We start from the raw sequence: 26,990 nt of genomic DNA on the forward strand, positions 1-26,990 counted from the left end.
GGAATTAAATAACAAGTTCTGGGTGTCTTGTTCATTATATTTATTTTCATATAAAAGCAACAAAACTTAAATTACATCCAGTTTATTAGCAACACTGTGCACGAGCGTGAATCCCGTGAATCCCGCGATATCCATCTTTGATCTCACAGGTGTCAGATCCACTGCGAGAAGAGAGATCTGTCCGTCTTGCCTGCACTTTTTTCACTCCTCCTCTCACTGCAGCGACTACTCTCGACTATATTTCAGATGAGGCAAGGCGCATCTCAAACAAGCCTAAAATCTGAAAATGCTCCTCCCCTCTGCAATGACGGCCCTTCTCTAATGATGTCAGTTTGACGGGTTGGGCTTCGGCTTAACGTCCTTAACCACACCCCTCCAACTGACAGTCTGCTGCCTGAATGAAACGCCTACTTTTCTAGATCCAATCAGGTTCCAGTTGGAAAAAAACAAGCCACACCCTCTATTTTCTCATTTAGTATTCCGTTTCTCTCGGAAATACGTCACAACACTGAAATGAAGTCAGTTGCAACTTCCGGTTAACTGGGACTTTAACGCACCTTAACAATGGGACAATGTTTAGATAATATACATCAGTCAGGAAGGGTTTAATATGAATATAAGATCCTTTAGGAGAGAGAATAGATGGTGCTCAAGAACCTTGAAAAACAAGAGCCACTGTATTCGGATTTTGTATTTTTTTATTTATTTTTCCAAAATGAGTGGATTATATTTTAAATCTGAATTCATTGTTATGAGAGAAAATCAGGGCTGTGTGTATAAGCACTGATCTCTGTGTGTGATGAGACTGACTAACACTGACATTAAAGCAGCTTCTCACTGTTATATATTCACATCTCTGGTTCTCTAATATCTTCCAGCCAACCACTCCACAAAGTCCTTTATCGTCTGAAAGTGAGAATGCAGAGGGGAACGAAGCCGATATTCAGATCAACAGCACAATTATGAGTATGATATTGCTTTTATACAACAGTTCAATTAACAATTTCATATTTGTGCGTTGTTACATAATACGGCCAATTGTTTACTGCTTTTTTCTTTGCAAAAAAATAGGCAATTACTTGAGCAGTTGATGGTAAATGTACATGTAAATTAAACAGACACTACTGTACTGACATTAACAGTAAATAGCACTGATAAATTGAATACATTGCTTGTTTGAGGAAATTCAACATTTTGCCATTAGAAAGGAAAAATAGATGGCATGTCAACCCGGTATCACGCTAAAGCGTGTAATACACACGCTGGACCACTAGCGGATGCGTGTCAGGGTCACGCTTTGCCTTCTCTAGGCGTGAACATGACACGCATGAATGTAGGTTGAGTACCAGTAGGGGGCGATCATTTCCTCAATGCCAACAACTCTCCACGGACCAAAGAGAAAGCGATATAGTGCATTCTCTCCAAAATTCCCGCGTCGTTCAGGTCGGTCAAAGGCATATTTTTATTATGGTGCTGTAATTTAAGAAATCCTAACGTTGCTGTAGCCTAACGTTATATTTGTGTGTGTGTCGAGTGTGGAGCTTTTAATCAATGGTGCTGTTAACGTTACTGTGGTCAATAACGTTAATGGAAATTGATATTAATTGGCTAATTAATTAATCACAGAAAAATATCGATTCTGATGTTGTATCTATTCTAAAAGGATCGATCCTCACATAAAAACATGTCGACCTTAAGGTGTTTTTTTAAACCAGTAATGTTAATTTTATTTATTTAGAACGAATTTATTTTATTCAGAAATTATGCATTAAACTGATTAAACGTAACAGTAAATGCCTTTACATTGTTACAAAAAAATGTATAGGCCTATATTTCATTTAAATGCTGTTCTAATAATTATGATGCTGAAAATTCAGCTTTGATCACAGGAATAAATTACATTTTAACATATTCAAATTGCAATAATAATTCGTTTTTACAAAGATTTACTGTATTTTTGATCAAATAAATGCAGCTTTGGTAAGCATTTTAGACTTCTTTCAACATTAACCATCTTAACGACCCCAAAACTTTTGAACAATAGCGCGATTAAAAATTAAAAATGTTACAATTAAAAATGTAACATTTACTATAATTATTCTAGTTTGTGCAATTACATTTATTTTTTATTGATCGTTAAAGTTTTCAAGTTTTACCTATTGGGGTACAACAGTGGCAGCCCTTTAAAAAATGAACACTGGTTTTACTACGGTAACCATACACACGACTAATTACAGGTGCATCGAGAGCACAAATTACAAAATCTTTTAGTGGTCATTAAAATGTATTCAGATTTAGCATATTAATGATGCATTCACCTCATATATCACGACACACTGCTTCTGTTCATTCGTGCAGTTTACATGCTGAATATACACTGTACAATAAAATAATCACAGTTCCTTATTATCTTTGTTTATTTTGTTACAGTTACAGTACTTATATGTATAATATGACAAATCCAGGAAGCCTTGCTGCAAGAGAATGAACTGTTTTTGTTTTCCTTTGTCCAACAGCTCCTGTTTTTACCCACCATCCTTCCCTGTTACCTCCACCTGTATACCTTTATAAGATAACCAACGGCTCTTTTAAGAGCCACTCCTATACTCCTCTTACTACCTCTCTCTCTCAAACACTCTCACACACTCTCTCACACACACACACACACACACACACACACACACACACACACACACACACACACACACACACACTCCCACACACACTCACACTCTCTCTCTCTCTCTCTCTCTCTCTCTCTCTCTCTCTCTCTCTCTCTCTCTCTCTATCCATTTATTTTTTCTAAAGCTTCACTGTCTTCAAGTAAGTATTACTCTATATTCTTTATTTATCTTTCACTTTACTCTCTCTCTCACTGTCCAAAACATTTTTTTAAAATTGAGTTTTTATATAGCCTAAAGCCACCCTATACTCCGTCCTCAATTCTTTTTGTCTGACCGTGTTTTTATCTTCCTTTCCAGTATAGTATCTTTGAAATGGCTGCTCAGCAAGACAGAGGGAGAGTAGATGATGCTATTTTCATTGCAGACATGCTTATTGCTCAAAACAAAGTGAGTATTTTTTTAGACAGTGCTCTTCCAGTATTGGTAATAATACTAAAGAGTGGCAATTAGAGTGCAACATTTGAATGAACTGCTCAAGAGTTGGCTGTATTTCAGTGTTATCATACAATGCTCTCTTTCTGTCATGCAAGGCAAAGGAAGCGAAGGGCAAAGCAGCATCTGCTAAAGGCAGTACATTTAATGTCCGATGGGTGGAGAGAGATGCTGAAGGACGTCCACTGCTAAAAAGAAGAAGAAGTGGAGAGACACGAAAACGTGCTTCAGCTACAGGTAGTTCATGTCTTCCAAGATTATCTGTGATTACCCACCACCCAATGCTTTTTAACTAAGTATAACTGTGCCCATTGTATACAGAATTCAGCTTGCTATTTGTTAGGTAACATATATGGTTTTGTGTCACTTTTAAAACATAGACCACTAAACTGTGGGGGCTTCCAGTGCACAGCTTTTTCCTTTATTTATTTTTTCTATGGTAAAACTTAATAGGATTTCTGTTTTCCGGTTTTGAATAATTTTCCTTTAAATACTGTTTGTTAAAATGTGCCATCAGAAACACCACATGTTGGATGTGTTACTTATGTTGACTTCACTGTAATGCTAAGCAATTACAAAGAAATTAAGTGGAAGTGAAGCAATCGGTGTCAGCTTCATGTTCAGCTGACAGTTCAAGATTATGTCCAGATTATGAGGGGGGGGGGGGGGGGGGGGGGGGAACGTTTTGAGATTAATGGAATTGTCAGACTGTATTATGTGCTTGTAAGATATGAAAATTGTTTACTCTTTCCTTTCTATCTTTTCAGTTGTTTCCGTGGTTGGCAGTGAGGATGCTACTCATTTTGAGTCACCTGAGGAGGTTCCCACAGTTACCCAACCAAACTGCTCTCAACACTTATTCGGTAAAATGACACCTGACCTTACTGTAATTAAGCAAGTTAGCAGTAAGCATGAAAGGAATGATTATTTTCTTATTTCTGTCTTTTAGACAGTGAGATGCAGAAACTGCAGGATATTCTGACATCAGCAGATGTTCAAGGTACCAACAAGCATCCTTCAACATCCACATCATGGTGCTTGCGCCAATCTGTAGCCCAAGATGAGTGGCGGAAAGCAAGGTCTTATCACATCAACTGCTTGCTGTCCTGCAATGTGGCTCCAGAAAAGAACTGCAGCCACTGCACATCTCCTGCTGTCATTCGCTGCAGAGACTGCATGCCACAAGAGTGGCTGTGTATGGATTGTGACATACACATACACAAAACACTCACTCTCCATAACAGGGAGTCCTGTATTGAGGGAGTTTACAAGCCCATTGAGCCAACAGTGTGCTGTGTAAAAAAAGAAGGCAAATACACACTGGTCAATCAAGGTAGTGTTTTGAACCTTTTTGGTAAATTGATTAAAGTTTTTTTTTTATCTTTAGTCTTTTATTATCTTAATTGTACATATTTTTAATGCTTTCTCACTAATTATTTATCTTCTCCTTTCAGTATGTTTATTGCCTACAGTGAGACCTGTCCAATTATGCACTTGTGACCCTTCAAACGTCACAGAATCAGCTGGCAGAGCAATAATTTTGGTTTGCATAAATGGTATGAACTATGGTTTTATATTTTAATTTTATCTTGTCCCTTTGTGTGTTAGAATGTTCTACTTTTTGATTTTAGGTCGGTATGATTTGCACTTGCCAAACTTGCTGTGCAGATTATGTCTGGCTCATTGGACACCTGACATGAGCGACCTAATAAGAAGTGGGTATTGGCCAGCATCTGTGAATGCTGACACGCTGTTTTCCGTAGATGTCTTCAGCTCATTTGAAGAAATGAAAACTGTTGCACCAGGTTTATCAAGACAAGGTTTTTTGCGGATGTTGGAGAGGAGGACCTGTCTCTTTGGAAGGGTAAGATCAGTGTGGATCAAAGTTGCCTTAAGTAGAGATGGGAGAACATTAGTGTAGCTATTTAATTTTACTCTTTACTAATCGCATGTACAGACTGGGAAAATACATGGAGACGTATTCCAAAGAAGCTTCATGGAATACACATTCTGCCAGTACCAGTGTGAAGAAATGGCCAGTGTAGAGCACTTCACCTGCCCGGCATGTACACCCAACATGCTTGCTCTTTGTGCAGATGGCAACAGAAAAGTGTACCGATTTCGGCAGTCAAAGGGGTTAGTTGTTTTAAACTTGTAATTATTTTACTTAATGTAAAGTTAACAGAACATATAACGTCTGACACTGAACATACATTTTTTTCTTATTCTATTAAGGTCAGAGGAACCCTATTTTGATGGCACCTTCATTGCCATGGACACTGATGTACACCATTTTGTTGATGAGATCAGGAGTAAAATGAAAAGTGTTAGTGTTGCAAAATTTGAAATGTATGATTGTTGCTTTATTAAATAGATATTGTATCCCTAGTTGGTGTAAGCTTATATAATACACACTAGTATCTTAGTTTGTTACAAGCACTTTGAGCATGGTGCACTCTTTCAAGCAATCTTGTGTTGAGGTTTGAAATTAGATATGATATGTGTGGTGCCATCCAAAGTGGCTAGTTTAGTAGCTCATTCATTATGTAATAGCAGATCTCTGTAAGAGATGGTGACTATGCATGCAGTTTGTCACCCTGCCTTTCAACTAGTTTGTGTTGCTTGAGTAGAGAAAGTGTTGATGCATTTTCTGAAGCTCCTCTTTAGTAGTAGTTTGAAAGTAAACCTTTATTGTCACCGATCATTACAAAGATGCCAGTTGGTGTGATGTAACCTGACTCATCCTGATGGATGTAGTAACTAGTTCTAGCAACTTTCAGTTTTAACCAGAATTATTTTGTCATGCAGACTGCCGGCAAAGGGATCTGTGGAGCCAGTCAGTGGTCTGCTGCACGTGAAACGTCCAGAAGAGCAAGCAAACTGGATGAAGAGGGCCTTGAGGTGGTTGTTTGCAGACACGGAGTGCTACTCAAGGCTCTTAACATGTACAGGGGGGAAATATTTGCTTATCCGCTGTACCTGCAGAAGGAGCTCCAAGCAGCCACAAACGGACAGTTCTATTGCACGGATATTGCTTGCAAGTATTGGCCTTACCTGGAAAAGTTGGCAGTCTCCATGTTGGAACTCAGACCTTTACTGCAGATAAGACCATTCCTCTCTGTCATGCATGCCAAGGCTCATTCAACCAAGTGTGAGGTACTGCATATTCTTTATCATACCATTTGAAATTGTATTTTTATGACTTATATAATACACTGACTGTATATGATTATAATATAAGTGCCACCCTAATTTGTTAGATAATCTGGAATGGCAAAAATCAGGAAGGTGCTGGCACAACTGCAGGGGAGGAGGTCGAAATGGTAAACAGCTACCTGTCTCGGTGTGCCCTGACAACTAAGTACATGACAAAATCTGGTAATTGTTGCTTATTTATATTATTTTAGGAAAACTGTCTTTTATTCTTTCTTCTTTTTATTGTTTTTATTCTTTCTGTCTAATACTTTGTACTCTAAGGTTGCAAATATTATATATGATTTATTGCAAATATAAAGCTGGAAATATTCTAATATGATAGTAACACATTAATAGAACTGCATTACATCTCTCTTAAATTAAAACTCAATGGTCAATGTGTGGATGAAGTAAAATGTCGTGAGCATTAATGGGACTTTCCTCCATCACATCATTTTGTTGTTTAAAGCCAGGAATGACATGCTAACTGTCCATGCCATTGGATGGAACCGACGGAAGCAGGAAGGCCTTCATCTTGCACTATCCAGCAGATACATCAAGGTATTATGTTGTGTCTGAGTTATGTATACAACGCTTTTCATGATTTTTCTCACTTTTTAAGATCGCAAAGGCAGAAATCTTGTTGTTGTTTTTTTACACCAGACTTTCAAAAAGGCTGAGGCTGAGTCTCAGAGACTGGAGAATTTGAGCAGTGAGCTGGGGTGTCCTGAGAATATCGTGCATCAGTGGGTAGACGATGTCAGAAAATGGGCTACTGACGGTACAGTATTTTATAGACATTCTTCTATGTAGTTTACTAATATTGCAGTGTGATAATTAATTGTGTAACTGAGAATCTTTGCCATGCATAAGGATTAAGTAAGGACGTGTCGTCCTGTTTTTTTTGTTATAAACTTGTGGTCTTGTAAGCTCCTTTGAGACTGTAAACAGTGATTTGGGGCTCTAAACAAACTTAACTTGAACTTCAAACTGTTTAAATGTACAGCCTAAAATACATTATAAACATTTACTTGTATTATTGTTGTTGCTTTAAGATTCTGTAGGTACCAGATGTGAGGATGACCAACATGAACGTCAGAAATCTATAGAACAAATGTTTCTTGGTGTTCATCAAAAAAAAGCCAGCCTTTATAATCAGACTGGTATGTTGATAACTCATCTAATATTTATGTCATTTTTATTACTTGCAGATGTCTTATCTGTATTGTTTTGGTCTTAACGTGTTTTAAGGTCCTTAATTTTAAAATGTCTTCCTTAAAATTTTACAGATATTAGGCCTATTAAGCCTTTTAAGTCATTCTATTTTTTTTACATTTTAATTGATTAATTCTTTAGTCAGTTATAAATATTAGTATTTCATTGAACTTTCTGATATCTGCATACACATGCTTGTGCATCATGTTTTCTGTGTTTTGCCATTTTTATAGACAGCAACAAAATCCGACACTTGCGTCGAAGAAAATTGTGGGAAGAGAAGAGAAAACTCTTGCAAACAATCAAGCTCTACAATGAGCAGGTGGCAGATGAGGAGCGCATCGTTGAGGAGAAGGTGGAGAGCGGGCTCTCTGTGGGGGGAGGAGACCGTCTAATATGGCCATGGGAAGTGCACAGCAGTGGTATGTAGCAATTTCTAACTAAGGCTATTTTGCACCCTGCACCAGGTTATGGGATGTACATACACTAATGTTTTGCCTGCTGTTTAGAATGTACAGGTCAAATTTGTATTGAAGGGATGTTATTTGTGTGACTTCAGAATCCAGCAACATTCTCACCAAGAAGAAGATTTTTGATGTGTACATGTCAAAAGTGCGGCTTCAAGAGGAAAAGATCATTGTGATGAGGGAGATGAGACAGCACTGCACCTATCTCAGAAAACTGGCTGGAAACATTAGGAGAAGGATATCAGAAATGTCTTCTGACAGAAACTGTGGTAAGAAGCTAACTTTTATTAGATTCTTGCTATAATGCTTTTGGGGATCCTATAAAACCCCTCTCACTTTGAGATCCTCTAGTGTTACATTATGGCTTCCTTGTGGCTGGATCTAAATGGTCTGTACTTCTTTAGTAAAGTCAGTTAATGAATAGCTCAACAACACTAACTCAATGGAAGTATTATCATGCCTCGTTTTTAATTTTTCCTTCTAGGCAGTTTAAGTGAAGAGGGTCATCGCGGGCTACTGTGTCTTCTTCAGAAAAGGCTTGCAGATGTGGAGGAGAAGTTCCAAGTCGTATGCTCAAGTTACAGCCTGGCTTTAGGACCAAATGCTGCTTCTCTGCTGGAGGATGTGCCCGAGGAGATACCGGAGGACCATGAAGAAGTTGATTTTGAGAGTTCAGATGACAGTGATTTTGAAGCAGTGTAAATTAGTGCTTAACTGGTGGGATGCCTTTAGACTGCGTATCAATTATGACTGGACTGCAGGTGTGTTGCAAGGAAAACATAAAACGTTTTGAAGTGCAATGGATGTCTGATACAGTGCTTTTATTTTGGACTATAATTGTTTCCTGCAGTGTGTAGGTAGCATTAGCTTCATAGATGGATAGGAAACCACTGTTCATTTTTTTTTATGTGATTCTCCAAAACTCAGTTTACAAACAGCAGGTCGGTTTTTAAGTTTCACCTCCGATGTTTTCACGGTCTATTTCTGCGGTCAACTGTGGTGCTAGAGCTTGCAAATGACAGCAGCCTCTTGCAGTGGTGACTTCCCCAAGCTTTACCCATCTCATCTTGTCAACATAATGACCTTTACTGTACACAAATGTTACACTTACATTGATGTAATAGTTTGATTGTTTTATACTCTATACACCTGTATAATGTTATTCACAGTGATTGTGGATACTTTTGGAATAAACCATTTACTGTAAATTACTGATTTTTCATTTTTCTCTTAAATTTGTATGCCAGTTGTATACAGGGTACATAACTAAAAGTAATCACACAAAATAACATTTTCACATGTTAATTGTCAAGTAGGTATAGAGTTGTGTGTTGTATTAATTAATTAGTTAATTATATCCATAAATAAGACAAGTTTTTCATTATCCTGCTGCATAACTTTGCTCTGGATACAATAATTAACACTAGACAACTAGTGTTAATTAGTTGGTGTTGTAAATATCAGCTTACAATCATAAGCAATTTGCTTTCATTTATGTCTAGCATTTTATATACCGGTACATATATTTATGTATGTCCTTGTGGTTGTATCAGATATAACTTTGTTCTTTACATTGAAAAGTGCTATGCAAATACATTTATTTGTATCATTATTTTCTGTATAAAAATATATTTAACCTAAAGAAAACGAATAGAATAGGTTAATTGGAGACTCATAAAATTGCCCTAGGTGTGAATGGGAGTTTGATGGTTGTGTGATGGACTGGCGATCAGTCCAGAGTGACCCTGCCGCTCTCCAAAATGTCAACGAAAACATCCCTAGCATCTAGTGCCTCGATTTCAACATGAAAACACAATTTTTAATAAAGGATAACATATTTTATAACATATAATGTTTTAATATGTTAAATTATTTGTTAATGTCAGTTATTCATATTTCTTTCCCTAACACGTTTTTTTTTTTAAACGCACCCTTCTTCCGTTTCTTTTTTTAATAAAGGATGACATATTTTAAAATTATTTGTTGGCAATGTCAGTATTCACATTTCTTTACCTAACACGTTTTTTTTTTTAAACGCACCCTTCTTCCGTTTTTGTGGTCAGGCTCACGGTTACCTTAGCAACTAGCATGAATCTCCCAAACAAGCAATTTTGGCTGATAATGATAACCATAAGACGATGTTTTTGGTCTGAATTTATACAACACGTATATGCTTTTGCAGTAGCATGTCTGTTAGGAAGTTACTTTATACTATAGTTATTTTTGAAACCCTACTTACTTACAACCCTATTTTGCCAACCGGAAGAACTACATATTTAACGCGCTGTCTATCACGTTGTAATCTGCTGCAACAGGGAATTGTAGTTTTCTTTTTGTAAATGACTAAAACATGTAAATGGATGTCTGGAGTATAAAACTGAGAGTTCACTAATGGGTATGGGGGGATGTGAAACATGATAGTTCGGTCAGAATTTGATATTATAAATGATAACTAGGTGAGATTCAATTTTTACCATTTTTGGTGATGCCCCCTATTGGTGATCTCACCAAACGGTATCCCTCGTGATGGAAGAGTTCAAGAGCTTTACATAACAGTTGGTTTCATCATTGTAGCCCATTCAGTTGCTGAATTATAAGACTCACCACATGCATTAATATCAAAGTTCAGAGGTCAATATCTCAAAGCAGGAGCCAGGTACTGCCTTCAGATTGCAATGCTGTTACTCGGCTGATCAAGACCTTTCCAGTGATGTGTTTGGTTTAATCATATGACAAAATTTTAATTTTCACTCTGCCAACTCAGCCCTTGTGTCATGCATGCATTTCAAAGAAACATGAAGTGGTGTAATGTATAAATGTTAATTAAAATGTATTTGTTGGACAAAGTGGCCAATATTCGTTAATTAAATGTTTATTTTGACTTATTTGAATCACAGATGTCACTGTGGACCTCTTGGAACGTTTCTTTTTCACAAACCCTAACCCAGGGGTAGGCAAGTTCGGTCCTAGAGAGCCACTGTCCTGCAGAATTTAGTTCCAACCCTAATCAAATACACCTGAACAAGCTAATCAATGTCTTCAGGATTACTAAGGCTATAGCCAAGTGAGGTTTTGTCAGTGTTGGAGCCAAACTCTGCAAGACAGCGGCTCTCTAGGACTGAACTTGCCTACCCCTGCCCTAACCTAATAAAAAAAACTTTCAGAGTGATCTCAAATTAGTGGTGTTCATGAATATGAATTAAAATACAGAGGTGAGTTACATTAAAAAAGAAATCACAGTATCATAATAGATATCCAGTGTCCATCCTCCCATACCATACTTTATCATAATTAAGTGTTTTTATGCAGTGGTCATATGGCTAAGTGGCTATATAGACAATCGTCATCTAATTTACCTTAAATAACTATGTCATTAAATTACACTTCCCATATCACCAAGAGCAAAACAGTAATTAGATTTACTAATTACTTTTGTGTAACTTTGTAAAACTCACACCAGCCTATACCACAAGCAGAGCAAGACACCAAATCATGAGGTCTGATTCAGGGTCAGTTTCACATGCACACACACACACAAAAAAAAAAACATATTAAAACCTGGTCCTTGACCAAAAGACAGCATGCAGACGGGTTGGGACAAAAGTTCAGCAGACTAGGTTGACACCTCCTGAAAAGTCCTGTGCTCAAGTCATGTACATTACCTTGTTAATGAAAGACATCTGTTTGCAATAATTTTAGTAAAAGTAATCTATACACTGTTGGTAATAACAGTGCCATCTGAAGAGGAAGGGGGATCCAGGGACAGTTGTATAACAGGTTGCCATTTAGAACCATGGTGCTGTATGCAAAGGCATTTCCATTGTTTGACATCATCCACACTAATTAATTGATCACATATTTTGCCTACACATTTCATTGTAGGCAAAATATGTGATCAATTAATTTGTGGATGATTGATATGTTTCAATAGCCCAACACTGACAGGACATCATGTATTATTCATAGGAGAAACAGTATGTTTTCTACATAGAGAAAAGTTAAGGATCAAAAGCTACAAATGGTTTTATTTTTTTAAACTATTCTCAGAATAAATTCTCAGATACATTTTTATGTTGTCTTGGAGGCTCATATAATAACGTGTATTATTCAATAAATAGTGTGTCTGAAAATAAATGAAATGTTTTATTGAAGAAAGTACAGTAAACAACAATGACAAATCATAACTAAACTTGCTCAAAAGTGACAATAATTGGAGTGCAAAACACGAAAGTATTAATATCCAATATAAAGTGCAAAATGAAATACAACTGAAAGTGGCAATGAAAGGGTCCAGTCGCAAGAAGCGTTTATTTTCATAACAGTAAGAAGAAAGAAAGGCAAACTATTACACACACACAAAAGTGCTCCAGCACCTTCTTGGGCACCTGATGGAAGCACTAACAAGTGTCCATATCCGCCACCCACTCCAATGGCCACTTCTTTCCACTGTCACACAAAAAGGAAATAATATGCAATTAGATGTTTTGGTTCTGCAGATGAACTGTAGACACAAAGACACACATTAAGACTCCTGTAGCTGTTTTCCAATAGCTGTGTTTTAGTGGGGTTTCATTACAGGCTAATGTTCACTGTAGGCTAATGTTAGTCAACTACAATGCAAGGAAAGCCTTAATTGTTATTTTTAAGTCAAGAAAATCCTATAATCTGTTATGTTTCTGACATGAATCACTGTTTGGTGTGCACAATACTCCAAAGTGTTTTACATTTTTGGTAGGTTTATCTTGCTTACCATTAGGCCAACTACTTAGTTTTTGTCTTAGTAACTCAAAAATGAGGAGTCCACATTTTACTGTGAGACAACATATGTGACAAATGAAGATCACAAGCTGACACTAAATATATTGATCCAGTTATTAAGGCAGTAATGCTGTAACAGACAATTTCTGTATCTCTGTATTGTAGATTTATGATAATTAATGATGTCCTAAAATGAAAAATGTCACATTACTTTTGAGAAACTTAATTAAAAATGAGCTCCAATGTAACTACATGGGGCATATATATATAGACTTTCACATAATGCAGGCCGTGTAGTTTGGGCATAACATCTTAATCATTATTGGCTATAACGGTACTTTTGGTGTTCATGTAAAGTGTTAATGGGAAATAAGATTAAGGGAATTAAGAGAAAAAACTAAATAAAGTGTCTTAGTAAGGTGTTAAGCCACCAAGAGCCACCATAACTTTTTGGACTGAAGCTGTTATGGTTTTGGACACCACCGTCATCAAAACACCAAATGAAAGCATAGACGAATGGAGCTCCCCAGATTTCAGAGACTTAAAGAATCTATGCCAAAGAGCATGAAACTCTTCTGGGGCACGTAGTAGCCCAACACCTTCTTAAGACACTTTGTGTTGGTTATAATAATATATTTATGAACTACATAAACAAATCTTACCTTGATCTTACCTAACATATGTCAATAGTTTGTACATGTTAAAACTAATTGGCTATGTGTTACTCATGAGAAGTCGTACACACCAGAGTTTGCATGGCTCCCACTCCACTTGCTTCCATTTTTGGCCCTAAAAATAGTGAGACTTTTTCAGTTTCAAATATTTGCTATGTTTAGCAGTTATACCAATCACCAATACTTTTTCAAGACCATTACACCAATAAAAGAACATTGTGTAACTTGTGTAGTGTTTTAGTGGTATTTAACCTTAATAACTTTGTATTTGGCAACCCTCTTCACAGGGTAATAATCCTGGCTCCCTGTCACTGTATGTGGGCATTCTGAAAGGAAAAAAATATTACATTCACAGAGCTTAACACTACAATAAACAAGCCATTATAGAATGATAAGTGGTTATTAAGCTAGCATGTTACAGTTAGTTAGTTAGTTAGTTACAGTTTTCATATTGTAGTTATTATGGTACAGAAGTTGTATTGAAAACTGATAATATACTGTAAACAAGCTTTAGGGTTGGGCAGTTGTGATATTGGCAAACAAAGACAAGTTAAATCCATGAATTCAAATGAATCTCTGTTGTACTGCTTGGGAGTTGTTAATCGCTTTCTCATAGCAGAGACTAACATGCTTTTGACTGTGAAAACCAAAACCAAAAAAAATGTGTGCCACTTTTTTTTTTGACTATGCTATTATGTTGCCAAATAATTGCCAGAAGACTGTAGCTAAGTAATGCAGCTCATACTAATCAATTTTGTGGCATTCAGTCCACATTACTATACAGAAAGCTTTACATCAACATACCTTTCCTTTTATTTGGCCGCACTGTAGTGGGAACTCCTTCCACAACTTCCACTGTCAAACAGGGTAATAACAACATATTTAAATGATTATGGTGTGAATTTTGCAAGGATTTGTATGTAACAAAGAGCTGTAGAATATGATGTGTAGGCCAGCGCTACTATATTTAATTGAAAATGGTATTGTAACACAAATTTTGCCTTTAACAAATATAGCACCTCCTGTGATTTGAAAATTGCAGTAGGCCATGTTGCGATTTCGATAAGATTTTGATTAGTTGTTCAGCCCTACTGTTCAGCTCTACTGTTAAATAAACATATGCATTTGGACATCGTCTAAATCTAATAGACCACAGCCACTTACAAATGCAAATACAGCCTTCATGAAGACTCACAACAATATAAATCCCAATGTATGGATTTACACACAGTACATCAACATACCTTTCCTTTTATTTAGCCGCACTGTAGTGGGAGCAGGACAGCCTCCTTCCACACCTTCGTCTGTTAAATACAGGGAAACATTTAAAATATGTTAAAATATATATATTATTTTGTGTAAATTTGCAAAATAATGAAGATGAAGACTGGGCTTTATTTGTCTAAATGTTTTTCCAAGGCGAGACAGAGACCTTTAAAAAAATGCTCTTTAGACAGACCAATTTCGAATAATACAACCAGGTATCCTACACATTTCAAATTTCCAGATTTTTCTGTAGGTTTTTCAGACCATATTAGAGATCTGAGTACAAATGTCTAGATGTTTATTATGTACATGAATGGTTTTAAAATCTTGCTAAATCAATTTCCATCAAAGTGTCTATGGGAAGTAGGGTTGCACGATATTGACAAAATGTGATATTGGAATATTGTGATACCGATATTAATTTAGATATTCTTAAACATGAAAAAACACTAAAGTTGATTGGCCCCGTTTCTGATATTTTTTCGCCTCCGATCTCCATTTTTTTCGTTGTCTCCCAGAACCACACTCATCTTTTTTTTGTTATTTCTTTTCTTTTGCTCATCTAACTCTCTTCTCTCTCTCCCTCTTTACTCACACACTGTCGAAGTATGCACACACATCATGTGGTCTTCTACAGGGAATGTTCGTGCATTTGACAGGGCAACTGGCCAATGAAACATGATCATTACATAGTGGTTTCAAGCGGGCTCTAAATTGAACACAACTACAGTCGACAGATGCAACTCTCCATAAAATGAACGGAATATTGCATACCTTCTGCAACATTTTTATATGATATTGCACAACGTGATATTGCAATAAAGATAGTGAGTCAATATATTGTACACCATGAATGGGAAGACACCGAAACACCCAGAAACAATGTCCTAAATATGTGCAAACACAGGCATGGTTGAAGTAATGATGTAATGATAACAGTAGCAGTTCATGGAATTTGATGAGAGGTTCTAATCCAAAAATCGTTTTAAAATATATATACAGTGGTGGCCAAAATTATTAGAACGGTTCGATTTATTTATGTTTTAAAAGAAGAATTCCAGTCTCCAAGGCTTCATTTATTTGAACCAAAATACAGCAAAAACAGTAATATTATTATTATCAATGTTGAAAACAGTTGTGTAATTTTATTTTTTTCAGGATTATAATAATAATAAATGTTTCCGGGACTCTGAATTTGTTTACAATTTCACATTACACAAAGTAAGAGTATGGTTTTGTGGGGCTTACAACTTATTTTCAATACTCTTCATATACTGTAGCTCTTTTTATAATTACCTTTTTCAAGAGAAACTGGGGATGCTGCTGAAGGTCCTTCTGGGGAGTGGGGTCTTTCCCCCAGGTTCAGGGATTGCTGCTGTGGTTGTACTGAGGGTGCTAAAAGGGACACTGACTGTCCAATTGGGGACTTTGGTGGTTCAATAAGGGCTGCTGGGGGTCCCGTTGGAGCTGTTGGGTGATTAAGCAGGGCCACTGCCTCCTGGTGATCAGGTGTGACCATTGGTGGTCCTGTTGGGGGTTCAACTGGGTCTGAAGGTTCATTTAGTTGTTCTGCAGCGCCTTGTGGGGTCCAGCCTACATTGTAGAAGTACAGAATTATCTAGAAAACATTGATCGTCCTTTTTCACAATTTTACGTCACTTTATAGAACAAACATCTAATCGATTAATCAAGAAAAAAAACGACAGTAAAAATAATCGTTAGTTCCAGCCATAGTAGCAAAAAGAGATGTGTATAGACCTAACAAGTGCTGTTCTAACTACTTCCAATATTGTATTGATTTAATAGGTGAATGTTCTCAAGACATGTGATGGATGTTTGAGATAGTCTGGTGGTTGACCAATTGTGACATTTTTTCTACTGGAATTTTATAATAAAAATTATAGCATGGCTAATTACCTTGTCTTTCAATTCAATAGAATAGAATAGAATAGAATGAAGCATTTACATAGAACTTTCATATGTACTACTGTACACCCAAAGTGCTTTACAATGATGTCGGGGTCTCTCCTCAACCACCACCAGTGTGAGCATCCACTTGGATGATGCGACGGCAGCCACAGTACAACGGCGCCAGTGCGCTCACCACACACATGCTATAGGTGGAGAGAGAGTGATAGAGCCAATTCAATGGATGGGGATTATTAGGAGGCCATGATTGGTAAGGGCCAATGGGTGGAGTGTGGTCAGGACACTGGGGTTACACCCCTACTATTTACCAGAGGTGCCATGGGATTTGTAATGACCACAGAACCTCGGTTTAACGTCTCATCTGAAGGACGGTGCTCATTGACAGTATAGTGTCCCCGTCACTATACTGGGGTGTTAGGACCCACACAGACCACAGGGTGAGCGCCCCCTGCTAGCCTCACTAACACCTCTTCCAGCAGCAACTTGCTTTTCCCAGGAGTCTCCCATCCAGGTACTGACCAGGCTCAGCCCCGCTTAGCTTCAGTGGGCAACCAGTCTTGGGCTACAGGGTGATATGGCTGATGGCGTCATAGTTCGTTCATCAATGTCTTAGTTCGTTATAAAAAAAGAAATAATAAAATATAGGCTATCGTGAAGTTACTCTGCTAGGACCAGTGTCACCACCTAAAAAGTGTACAGCCCTGATCTGCAACATCTATAATGTGCATGGATCACTAAGTTTAGGACCAAGCGCTGTTTTAGTGAAAAAAAGGCAGCATATCTGCATGCGTTTGTAAAATAAATTTCATCTCTATAAACGCCAAAGTGTGTGCTTCTGCGTCTATACTGGATCATCTGGTGTGTACATTCTATTTTATTTAAGATTAAAATTAAAACCAAGCTTAAACGTGAGCAGCTAAATAGCTAGCTGCTTAACTTTTAACCTCTCCCAATTAGTTTAGTTTTAGTTGTAAGCGAAAACCATCAATGATAATCTGAATGATCTATTAGTCAAGAAAAGGCAACCACAGCCTTACCTGTGACAGCATCAAATAAAGGACATTTTAAAAAAATTAATAACAGAATATTCTTACCTTGAATAACAATATCATACAGGCCCTTAATTCTTTCGAGACATGTATGTGCTGTCTCCTTCAACTGGCAGCGGGGTGCCAAAACCTCAGACACCCAATCATTCGGCTTTTTTCCAGGCTTGGACAAAAGTAAAACCCCCCTTAATCCCAGGGCCTGCAATTTTTCGAGCTGAAAAGACAAGGACACACATATAAAATAACATATATTATTTTAAAATATATATAGCAACATTTGGAAAATAACCTGCATAAAAACAATAAAAACAATCGCATACCAACAACACAGCTTCGTCCTCGATATGAGAGGTGGTTCGATTTTTTTTCTGCATATGCACCCAGCTCTCCCTCTTCTGATCAAATTTTTTTAGTTTTTTTTTTAGCCTCAGCTTATGTGGCTGTTCTTCCTTGCATGTGTTGCAAGTTTTGCAGGCCACATTAAGATTTGTATGGCAGACCATACAATTTCGCCTTGTTGACCCTTGGCCTGGCATTTCTATCATAGATAGAGTAGAGAGTGACAGAGACACAAAAAGATTTTGAGAAGTACTTCTTTCACACAAACAAAACGGGATGGATTTTAAATTAAAAAAAAGCAATACTTACTTGAAGACAACAGGCTTCTGGAAGAGAGGAAGAAAGAGAGAGAGAGAGAGAGAGAGAGAGAGAGAGAGAGAGAGTGTGAGTGTGTGTGGGAGTGTGTGTGTGTGTGTGTGTGTGTGTGTGTGTGTGTGTGTGTGTGTGTGTGTGTGTGTGAGAGAGTGTGTGAGAGTGTTTGAGAGAGAGAGGTAGTAAGAGGAGTATAGGAGTGGCTCTTAAAAGAGCCGTTGGTTATCTTATAAAGGTATACAGGTGGAGGTAACAGGGAAGGATGGTGGGTAAAAACAGGAGCTGTTGGACAAAGGAAAACAAAAACAGTTCATTCTCTTGCAGCAAGGCTTCCTGGATTTGTCATATTATACACATAACTGTAACAAAATAAAGAAGGTAACTGTGATGCTGCTGTTATTGCACAATGCATATTTAGCATGTAAACTGCACGAATGAACAGTTGATCTGAATTCATAGAAATTAATTACATTTACTGTTTAGCCAAAAGAATAATTTCTTGTCACTGCAAGCTTGTGACAATGTTATTAATGACAACTTGTTGCAGGACTGCATAAAATAGGAGAGATAAATAGTGGAGATTGCACACCACAGAACAGAAAGTACTATTTGGTACTTTGGTACTAAAGTAAAATTTGGTATTGATCCGATACCAAGTAAATACAGGGTCAATAACGCCAATACCGTTACTTTTTACTTTTAAAAGCATCCACTTGGATTTAAATGTATTTTCCTTTAAGGGAAAGCAGTGTGTCGTGATATATGAGGTGAATGCATCATTAATATGCTAAATCTGAATACATTTTCATGACCACTAAAAGATTTTGTAATTTGTGCTCTCGATGCACCTGTAATTAGTCGTGTGTATGGTTACCGTAGTAAAACCAGTGTTCATTTTTTAAAGGGCTGCCACTGTTGTACCCCAATAGGTAAAACTTGAAAACTTTAACGATCAATAAAAAATAAATGTAATTGCACAAACTAGAATAATTATAGTAAATGTTACATGTGCGCTATTGTTCAAAAGTTTTGGGGTCGTTAAGATGGTTAATGTTGAAAGAAGTCTAAAATGCTTACCAAAGCTGCATTTATTTGATCAAAAATACAGTAAATCTTTGTAAAAACGAATTATAATTTTTTTTTTTTATATATTATTGCAATTTGAATATGTTAAAATGTAATTTATTCCTGTGATCAAAGCTGAATTTTCAGCATCATAATTATTAGAACAGCATTTAAATGAAATATAGGCCTATACATTTTTTTGTAACAATGTAAAGGCATTTACTGTTACGTTTAATCAGTTTAATGCATAATTTCTGAATAAAATAAATTCGTTCTAAATAAATAAAATTAACATTACTGGTTTAAAAAAACACCTTAAGATCGACATGTTTTTATGTGAGGATCGATCCTTTTAGAATAGATACAACATCAGAATCGATATTTTTCTGTGATTAATTAATTAGCCAATTAATATCAATTTCCATTAACGTTATTGACCACAGTAACGTTAACAGCACCATTGATTAAAAGCTCCACACTCGACACACACACAAATATAACGTTAGGCTACAGCAACGTTAGGATTTCTTAAATTACAGCACCATAATAAAAATATGCCTTTGACCGACCTGAACGACGCGGGAATTTTGGAGAGAATGCACTATATCGCTTTCTCTTTGGTCCGTGGAGAGTTGTTGGCATTGAGGAAATGATCGCCCCCTACTGGTACTCAACCTACATTCATGCGTGTCATGTTCACGCCTAGAGAAGGCAAAGCGTGACCCTGACACGCATCCGCTAGTGGTCCAGCGTGTGTATTACACGCTTTAGCGTGATACCGGGTTGGGCATGTAGAGACAGGAGTAAGAGAGAACAGCACAAACAGAGTGTTATTTCTGAGGAACAAAATAAGGTTCCGCACTCTTTCGGTAAAAACGTTAGGCCAATAATAGCTCAGGATGTTTCTGCAGGAAACTGGACTTCCGGAATGAAAAACTTTCAAGAAATGGTTGTGTCTGTGAGAGCGAATGAGTGTGGCTTCATACATTCCACTGGAATTATAAGCAACACATGCATATCAGCTAAAAAGGACATTGTAGAAAATACATACGCGGAGCGGAGTGCCTAAAACACCCTTAGCTGTTCTAAATCCACTGTAAAACACGGCTTCAAGGGGCTTATTATTGCTTTTATAAAACGGTTACTCCATAAAATTTTTCATTTTGATATTTATTTTATTCATAAAATAAACACCAGCAACAAAAAATATAACAATATAACACATGTATTCCTCCGCCAAGCAATGTAGTTCCAAAGAGGTTGCCAAGCAACACATGCAGCAAACAAAGCATCACAAACGGCAGTTGCGCAGTATTAATGTAATGCGGTCACATGTGTGTGTTTGTTGAGTAATTTACAACGGCTTCGAACGCGGCTCAACCAATCAGAATCAAGGACTGGAACTACCCATTTTATAATTAGTATTTTAGTCAGTAAAGCAAGGCCAAAACGATTGAAACCTGTGTTTTTGAACAGTTCTGTTACAGTATTGGGATTTTTTTCACTGTTTTGATTGGTTGTCTTTGCTGTAGTGGGCATGGCTTCTGTCATGAGGTCACTATCAGTCCGTCATCAGACACTAGGCTTGAGATGAGCAAAATCTACGCAGAACCGATATCCAGGACTGCGTTACTGTCGAAAATTGTCATGCCCTTCACTCGCTAACTTACCTTTGCCTCGTTCACTCGGATGTACGTCATTGCTTACGTTGCATGAGTGCCCCCTACTGGCGGAAACTTTGCTATAGGGTGAATTGGCGCTGGATTTGCACCGGGTGTATGATAGGGCCCAAAGACCCTCCATTAACGTTATACACAAACACAAGACCATCATTCAGTGTGAGAAACACTGACTCATAACCCATAATATCCATTGATGAATTTGCAGCAAATTTCTGTCATTTATTCATTTTGAGCTCCTGCAGTTTTTGAATGTGAAACATCAGGTTTGTTTTTCTCCTTTGACCTTTTGTGTTTGTCTCTTCCTACAGAAATCTGAAATGACGAAGGTGGTTTATACATGTTTAATCGCAGATCAATAATCAAACTCTCTGATTCTGTTTGTTTACAAATTATGTGTTGATCATCGTATTGACATTTGTGTTTTATACTGTATTACTCTTTTAAATAAAATAAAATTTACATTTGTTGAAGTAAATCCTGCTTTTGAGTTTCCTTTAGACTGATATTGATATTCACATATGATCATCATCATAATAATATATTTTGTGCCAGATTTGCTAAACAGGGCAAATTAGACCGCAATGTGAGACCGCAATCCCACAAAACCACTGGTGTGAGTGGAAAGTTCAGCCAGCAACAATATCACCCTGTAGCCCAAGACTGGTCACCCACTGAAGCTAAGCAGGGCTGAGTCTGGTCAGTACCTGGATGAGTGAACTCCTGAGAAAAGCAGGTTTCTGCTGGTAGAGGTGTTAGTGAGGCCAGCAGGGGGCGCTCACCCTGTGGTCTGTATGGATCCTAACGCCCCAGTGTAGTGATGTGGACACTATACTGTCAAAGAGCACCGTCCTTCAGATGAGATGTTAAACCGAGGCCTGACCTAAAACCAACACATCTGCCCATGGTGCAGTAACCTCTCCGCTCTCTCCCCACTTAGGACTCGAACCGGCGTCTCCGGCATGGAAAGTGTGCGCATTGAAAAACTGGAAAAACTGCATTTAAAAAAATTACAATTTTTTTTAACAAAATTTTTATATTCACATGTTAAACTGATATTATTATATTTAGTTTACTGGCTTTTATAAACTAGATATTTTCTTAAAGGGTAGAACAGGGGTGACAAACTAATCGTCCTGCAGAGTTTAAATCTGACACAACAAAACCTGCTAAAAGTATTCAGATTTACTTGGAAATCTGACCAGCCCTGAGATTGAAGATGAGAAAACATTAGACATTTATCGAAACTCTTTGGACATTTTTAAGAGAGAGATGCTAACGGTCTAATCATATTCAATGATCTATGCTAAGCTATGCTAAAAGTGCTAACGCCAGACCCAGAGATCGGCTGAATGGATTCTAAAACTGAAAATAAGCCTATTTCCCAAAAAAGTGAAGTGTTCCTTTAATAGGCCTTCCTCCTTGAAAAAAGCTAAACACTCTACAAATTAATAAACTAAGATAATATTATACAAATACGTCACATTGTATCTTATGGTTTTTAGAATGGATTAATAGATTACAATTAGATTGTAAACTTTATGGGCAGGCTAATATGCTTGCTCGTAAATTTTGTATGTGTACAGATGAGGTTAAAATAACTCTATTTAGGGCATACTGTACTTCTTTATATACAGCCCACCTTTGGTGTAAATACTCTAAAGCAAAGATGAGAAAGCTTCAGGTGGCATTTAATGATGCACTTAGATTTTTGCTTAAGCTTCCAAGGTGGTCAAGTGCAAGCCAAATGTTTGTGGGTAATAATGTGCCTACGTTGAATGCTGTTTTAAGGAAATGTATGTATAATTTTATATGTAGATTGAGTGTTTCAAAAAATAGTATTATTAGGGTCTTAAATGACATTACATTGAGTGATACAAGGTATTTTTCTTGTTTTTGGAAGCATTGGAAAGAAAGCTTGTATGTCTTTTAAATTGTATTTGGTGTTTGTTTGTTAATTTATGATGTATGTTTATATGGACCCATGGGTCTGGAATAAAGACATAATAATAATAATAACACACTCAAGCATACATTTGTAACTGGTTTGTAAAAGGTATTTTTATGCATGTTTAGATTGAGATTTCGGTGCATTTACACCATTTTGACCAGCAGATGTCGCCAGAGCAACATGAGAGTGAGTAATGATGACATAATCTAATTTTTTGGGTGAACCAATCCTGTAAGGCGGCTGGTATAGTGGTCTGATGGCATCTCCGTGTGGTCCTGTTTGGTATTGCAGCCTGACTTGCAGTTATTTATATATTTTAAAGGCTCTAAACAAATTTAAAAAAAAAAAATCCTCACAGTCTTTGCTAAATTGTGAATTATGAAAATAAAAAAATATTTTTAATTCACCTCGACAAAAGCTTGCAGAAAATACAGTTTTGTGCAGTTTTGTGCATTCTCAAACTTAATCCTGAGCTTGGTAAAACAACATGTTTCAAGCCATCAAAATGTTTTACGTCTTAATATGTTTTCCTGTTAACTTTTTTCATAAACTGTTTAGCATTAACTCACACTGGGATGAATTGTTGAATGTGGCACAGCCCTATCCAGAAAACGTTCCACCAGCCGCCACTGTTTTCTGAGATGCAGCACGAACTGTTGCATGAGAAATCGCGTATCACACTCTAAAAAATGCTGGGTTGTTTTAACCCAATTTTGGGTCAAATATGGACAACAGCTGGTAAACTTAAAAAAAAATGTTCAGTGATTTTACTAGGCCTACATTTTTTATTTGACTATCATCATCATTGAAATATTTTTTTGAAGTAAAAGTAGAAATAGAGAGAGAGGGAAAGTATAGCGATTCTCAAAACTTATTTATTATTTAGTATACAATTTGCTTTGTGTTAACCTTAACCCTTAACTGTCACCCCCCTTTTTGAGAATGGACATTAAAATGCACTATTCAAACTTAAATGGTTGTAATTCAAGAATGCTTTGGAATATAGATGAATGCTTGGTCTTGTTTTAAAGAAAACACTCAGCAATTTTTTTTTATTGCTGAAGTTAAAGCACTTAAAAAACTTAAAGTATGAAAAAGTTATGGAACTTTAAATTTACAGTAAATCAAATATACTGTATATCATATTTTTTCTTTTATATAAAATATATATTTTACTAAATATTTTTTTAGTATAAAATTACTATAAAATCAAAGCCATATATCTAACCAAGTTGTGTTCCAAATTTGAAGTTGATTTCACAAAAATGTAAGTTCCCATGAGATTTTGTTTAGGCAAATTGTATGCATTCTGCCATAACAAATTAATAAATTTCTGTCCAAATATTACTTCTGTCGCAAAATATGGAACCTTGAGACTCAGACCTTTCTGACAATATGTGTTTTTAAAAGATTTTGATCATAAATTATGAAATATGATGACGACCAAAAGGGGAGGAGTCCGAAAAAATAATTTAGAGTACCAATTCTATGGAAACGCAACATCCAATTTCAAAATGGTTTTCACAGGATGAATTCTGAGTTTGTAAGCTTTCAAATTAAATCTAATTTATGATAACTACTCAAATATGTGATGTAATAAAGGCGATAAAAATATGATATTATATTTTAGAGGATAATATACTTTTTTGAAGATAAAATTATTTTATTATTTTGTATTGACAAATGCTATATTATATGTTTTATTATGAACTTTTAGCATGAAAACCAAAGTTTTAATTATTAAAAGTGTGTGTGTCGAAGTTTTGTGACAAAGGTCAGAACTCCTGTTATGATGTAGATTTTTTAAGGTGCACTCTTGTCATAAATTCATCTAATACTGTTCCTACATAATTTGTAACAAAAAACAGTGCTGAAATATCTATTTAGGAGTCTTAGACCTTTCCAACGTTATATAGTTTGTCATGATTAGATTAGGATTTAATTGTAATATAGTGAAGTAAACGTAGGCGTCCCGATAGCGGGATGGTGACAGGAAGCATGCTCGACATGATTAAAGGAGAACTCCTAAAATTGAAAGGTCAATTTTAACATTGAGCTCATTTTTTTTGTAAATTTGGAGTGCTGTCAATACAGAGAACAACGACAAAAATCAGTGTTGCCGGTGTTGTCGTGTTATCCTCTTTTAAAATTTGCACCCTATTGACTTCACTGGGGCACGTTTTAAACCTGCTTTTAGCCTCTTAACATCCTTGATGTGTCATTACAAGTGCCCAGCCATGTGAGTGATTCCTTCAGAGTGAACACGAGTGAATCTGACTGCAGTAGATGTGAAAGATATGAATAAAAATGATGTTATTTCAGCCAGTGCAAATACCTGTATTTACATCCTGTTTTCGGTCAAAGTCCAAAGTAGTCGATTGTCGAGTTCACGCGCATAGGTTTAGTTAACTATAATCACGCGCGTGAACTCGACAATTGACTACTTTGGACTTCGACCGAAAACAGGATTTAAATACAGGTATTTGCGCTGGCTGAAATAACATCATTTTTATTCATATCTTTCACATCTACTCGTTGTTCTCTGTATTAACAGCACTCCAAATTTACAAAAAAATTAGCTCAATGTTAAAATTGACCGGAGTTCTCCTTTAAATATGTAGGCTACATTAAAATAGCATTGTAGAAAGTGTGTTTTCATGTTCAGTCACTAGGAGGAGCTGCAGGATCTTCATCTGCTCTAGAAGATCAGCCCATAATCTGATCTCTGAAGACAAACCTTGAGACACTCTGATCCTGCTTTGTTCAGACTAGTAGGCCTATTTTAGGCTGTGAAGCAAGGACGAAATCTATTGAAACCTGTTTGAAATATTTTGAACAGTTCTGTTACAGTATTGGGATGTTTTTCACTGTTCTGATTGGTTGTCTCTGCTGTAGTGGCTGCTGTTGTGATGTCACTATCAGTCCGTCACTGATGAATCAGACATTCTCACATCAGGACACTAGGGGGCGATGATGATGATGATGATGATGATGCCTTTTACAAGCCTCAGGGGATTGTTTTGCTACAGATCATTTGTGAAATAATTTGATTATTTTTGTAGCCTATTTGCCTTTATCCACCCTATAGATGATCTGAGAGCACAGTATGAAAAGCATATACATAAACTCCAAAGTATATAAATTTGATCAAAACACATTTCCAGCCTAAAGTGTGTGTTTTTTAGTGTTTTTAGTTCTACTGGCCTTATTTATGGTTTTGGAAGCTGGGAGATCAGTTTATATCAGCTCCAAATAAGGCCAGCATATACAGGCTGTTTTCTACAGAAATAGACACTGTCAAAATGTTCTACAGGATGTTGCTTCTGAGTGAAGTGAGAAGAGAGAAAAAAGACATTAAAAAAAAAGAGAACATTTAATAGGCTATTGCAGAAAATATTGCTCTGGTAGGCTATGTAGTAGACTATATATCAATATAAAAAAATATTTATAATGAGGTTGTTTCTGCTGGAAATGAAAGTCAAACATTTCAGTTGGAAGTTGAGACATTGACCCTTAATGTGACAAATGTTTATTCAGTGTGAGTTCAGTTCAGAAACTAGCATAAATAGATGAAACAGAGCCTCACACGATCACACCAACAAATGTGTGAACCTTAGTCATGTGCTTCATAAACATGCTGACCATATTTTATATGCAACAGATATTGTTCCTAAAATAAAACTTGAAGCAAGGACGAAATCTATTGAAACCTATTTGAAATATTTTGAACTTCTGTTACAGTATTGGGATGTTTTTCACTGTTCGGATTGGTTGTCTCTGCTGTAGTGGGCGTGGCTGCTGTTGTGATGTCACTATCAGTCCGTCACTGATGAATCGGATATTCTCACATCAGGACACTAGGGGGCGATGATGATGATGGTTGGTGATGATGATGATGCCTTTTACAAGCCTCAGGGGATTGTTTTGCTACAGATAATTTTTGAAATAATTAGATTATTTTTGTAGCCTATTCGC

The 26,990-nt window shown here is 36.6% G+C and overlaps 4 protein-coding genes across 7 annotated transcripts in view; 2 read left to right on the plus strand and 2 right to left on the minus strand.

The window, feature by feature from the left end:
* Positions 1-26,990, plus strand: part of LOC306988964 (uncharacterized protein) — a 191,620-nt gene that overhangs the window by 113,033 nt on the left and 51,597 nt on the right. The gene's annotated exons all lie outside the window — the stretch shown is intronic.
* LOC306988956 (uncharacterized protein) overlaps positions 1-26,990 on the minus strand; it is a 170,650-nt gene that overhangs the window by 54,064 nt on the left and 89,596 nt on the right. The window lies entirely within an intron of this gene.
* Positions 917-9,461, plus strand: LOC306988946 (uncharacterized protein). Of its 2 annotated transcripts, none has more exons than XM_079594175.1 (18): positions 917-966; positions 2,517-2,823; positions 2,982-3,071; positions 3,215-3,353; positions 3,884-3,979; positions 4,066-4,449; positions 4,571-4,672; positions 4,748-4,980; positions 5,074-5,252; positions 5,352-5,442; positions 5,925-6,272; positions 6,377-6,494; positions 6,781-6,872; positions 6,975-7,092; positions 7,367-7,474; positions 7,760-7,948; positions 8,086-8,262; positions 8,478-9,461. In XM_079594175.1, the coding sequence occupies exons 3-18, from the start codon at positions 2,997-2,999 to the stop codon at positions 8,693-8,695; spliced, it is 2,667 nt and encodes an 888-aa protein (XP_079450301.1). In that variant the 5' UTR covers positions 917-966; positions 2,517-2,823; positions 2,982-2,996; the 3' UTR covers positions 8,696-9,461. The 2 variants fall into 2 exon arrangements, with proteins under 2 accessions (XP_079450301.1, XP_079450302.1); XM_079594176.1 differs by lacking the exon at positions 917-966 and adding an exon at positions 1,249-1,443.
* LOC306988954 (uncharacterized protein) lies at positions 12,140-20,152 on the minus strand. Of its 2 annotated transcripts, XM_079594196.1 has the most exons (10): positions 19,955-20,152; positions 18,318-18,602; positions 17,990-18,207; positions 17,715-17,883; positions 15,988-16,284; positions 14,670-14,729; positions 14,230-14,280; positions 13,678-13,751; positions 13,497-13,540; positions 12,140-12,439 (listed from the first exon to the last, which is right to left on the minus strand). In XM_079594196.1, the coding sequence occupies exons 1-10, from the start codon at positions 20,025-20,027 to the stop codon at positions 12,391-12,393; spliced, it is 1,320 nt and encodes a 439-aa protein (XP_079450322.1). In that variant the 5' UTR covers positions 20,028-20,152; the 3' UTR covers positions 12,140-12,390. The 2 variants fall into 2 exon arrangements, with proteins under 2 accessions (XP_079450322.1, XP_079450323.1); XM_079594197.1 differs by lacking the exon at positions 19,955-20,152 and having other exon boundaries at positions 18,318-18,476.

This window comes from Phoxinus phoxinus, assembly GCF_949152265.1.
Source record: "Phoxinus phoxinus genome assembly, chromosome: 20".
Lineage (NCBI taxonomy): Eukaryota > Metazoa > Chordata > Actinopteri > Cypriniformes > Leuciscidae > Phoxinus > Phoxinus phoxinus.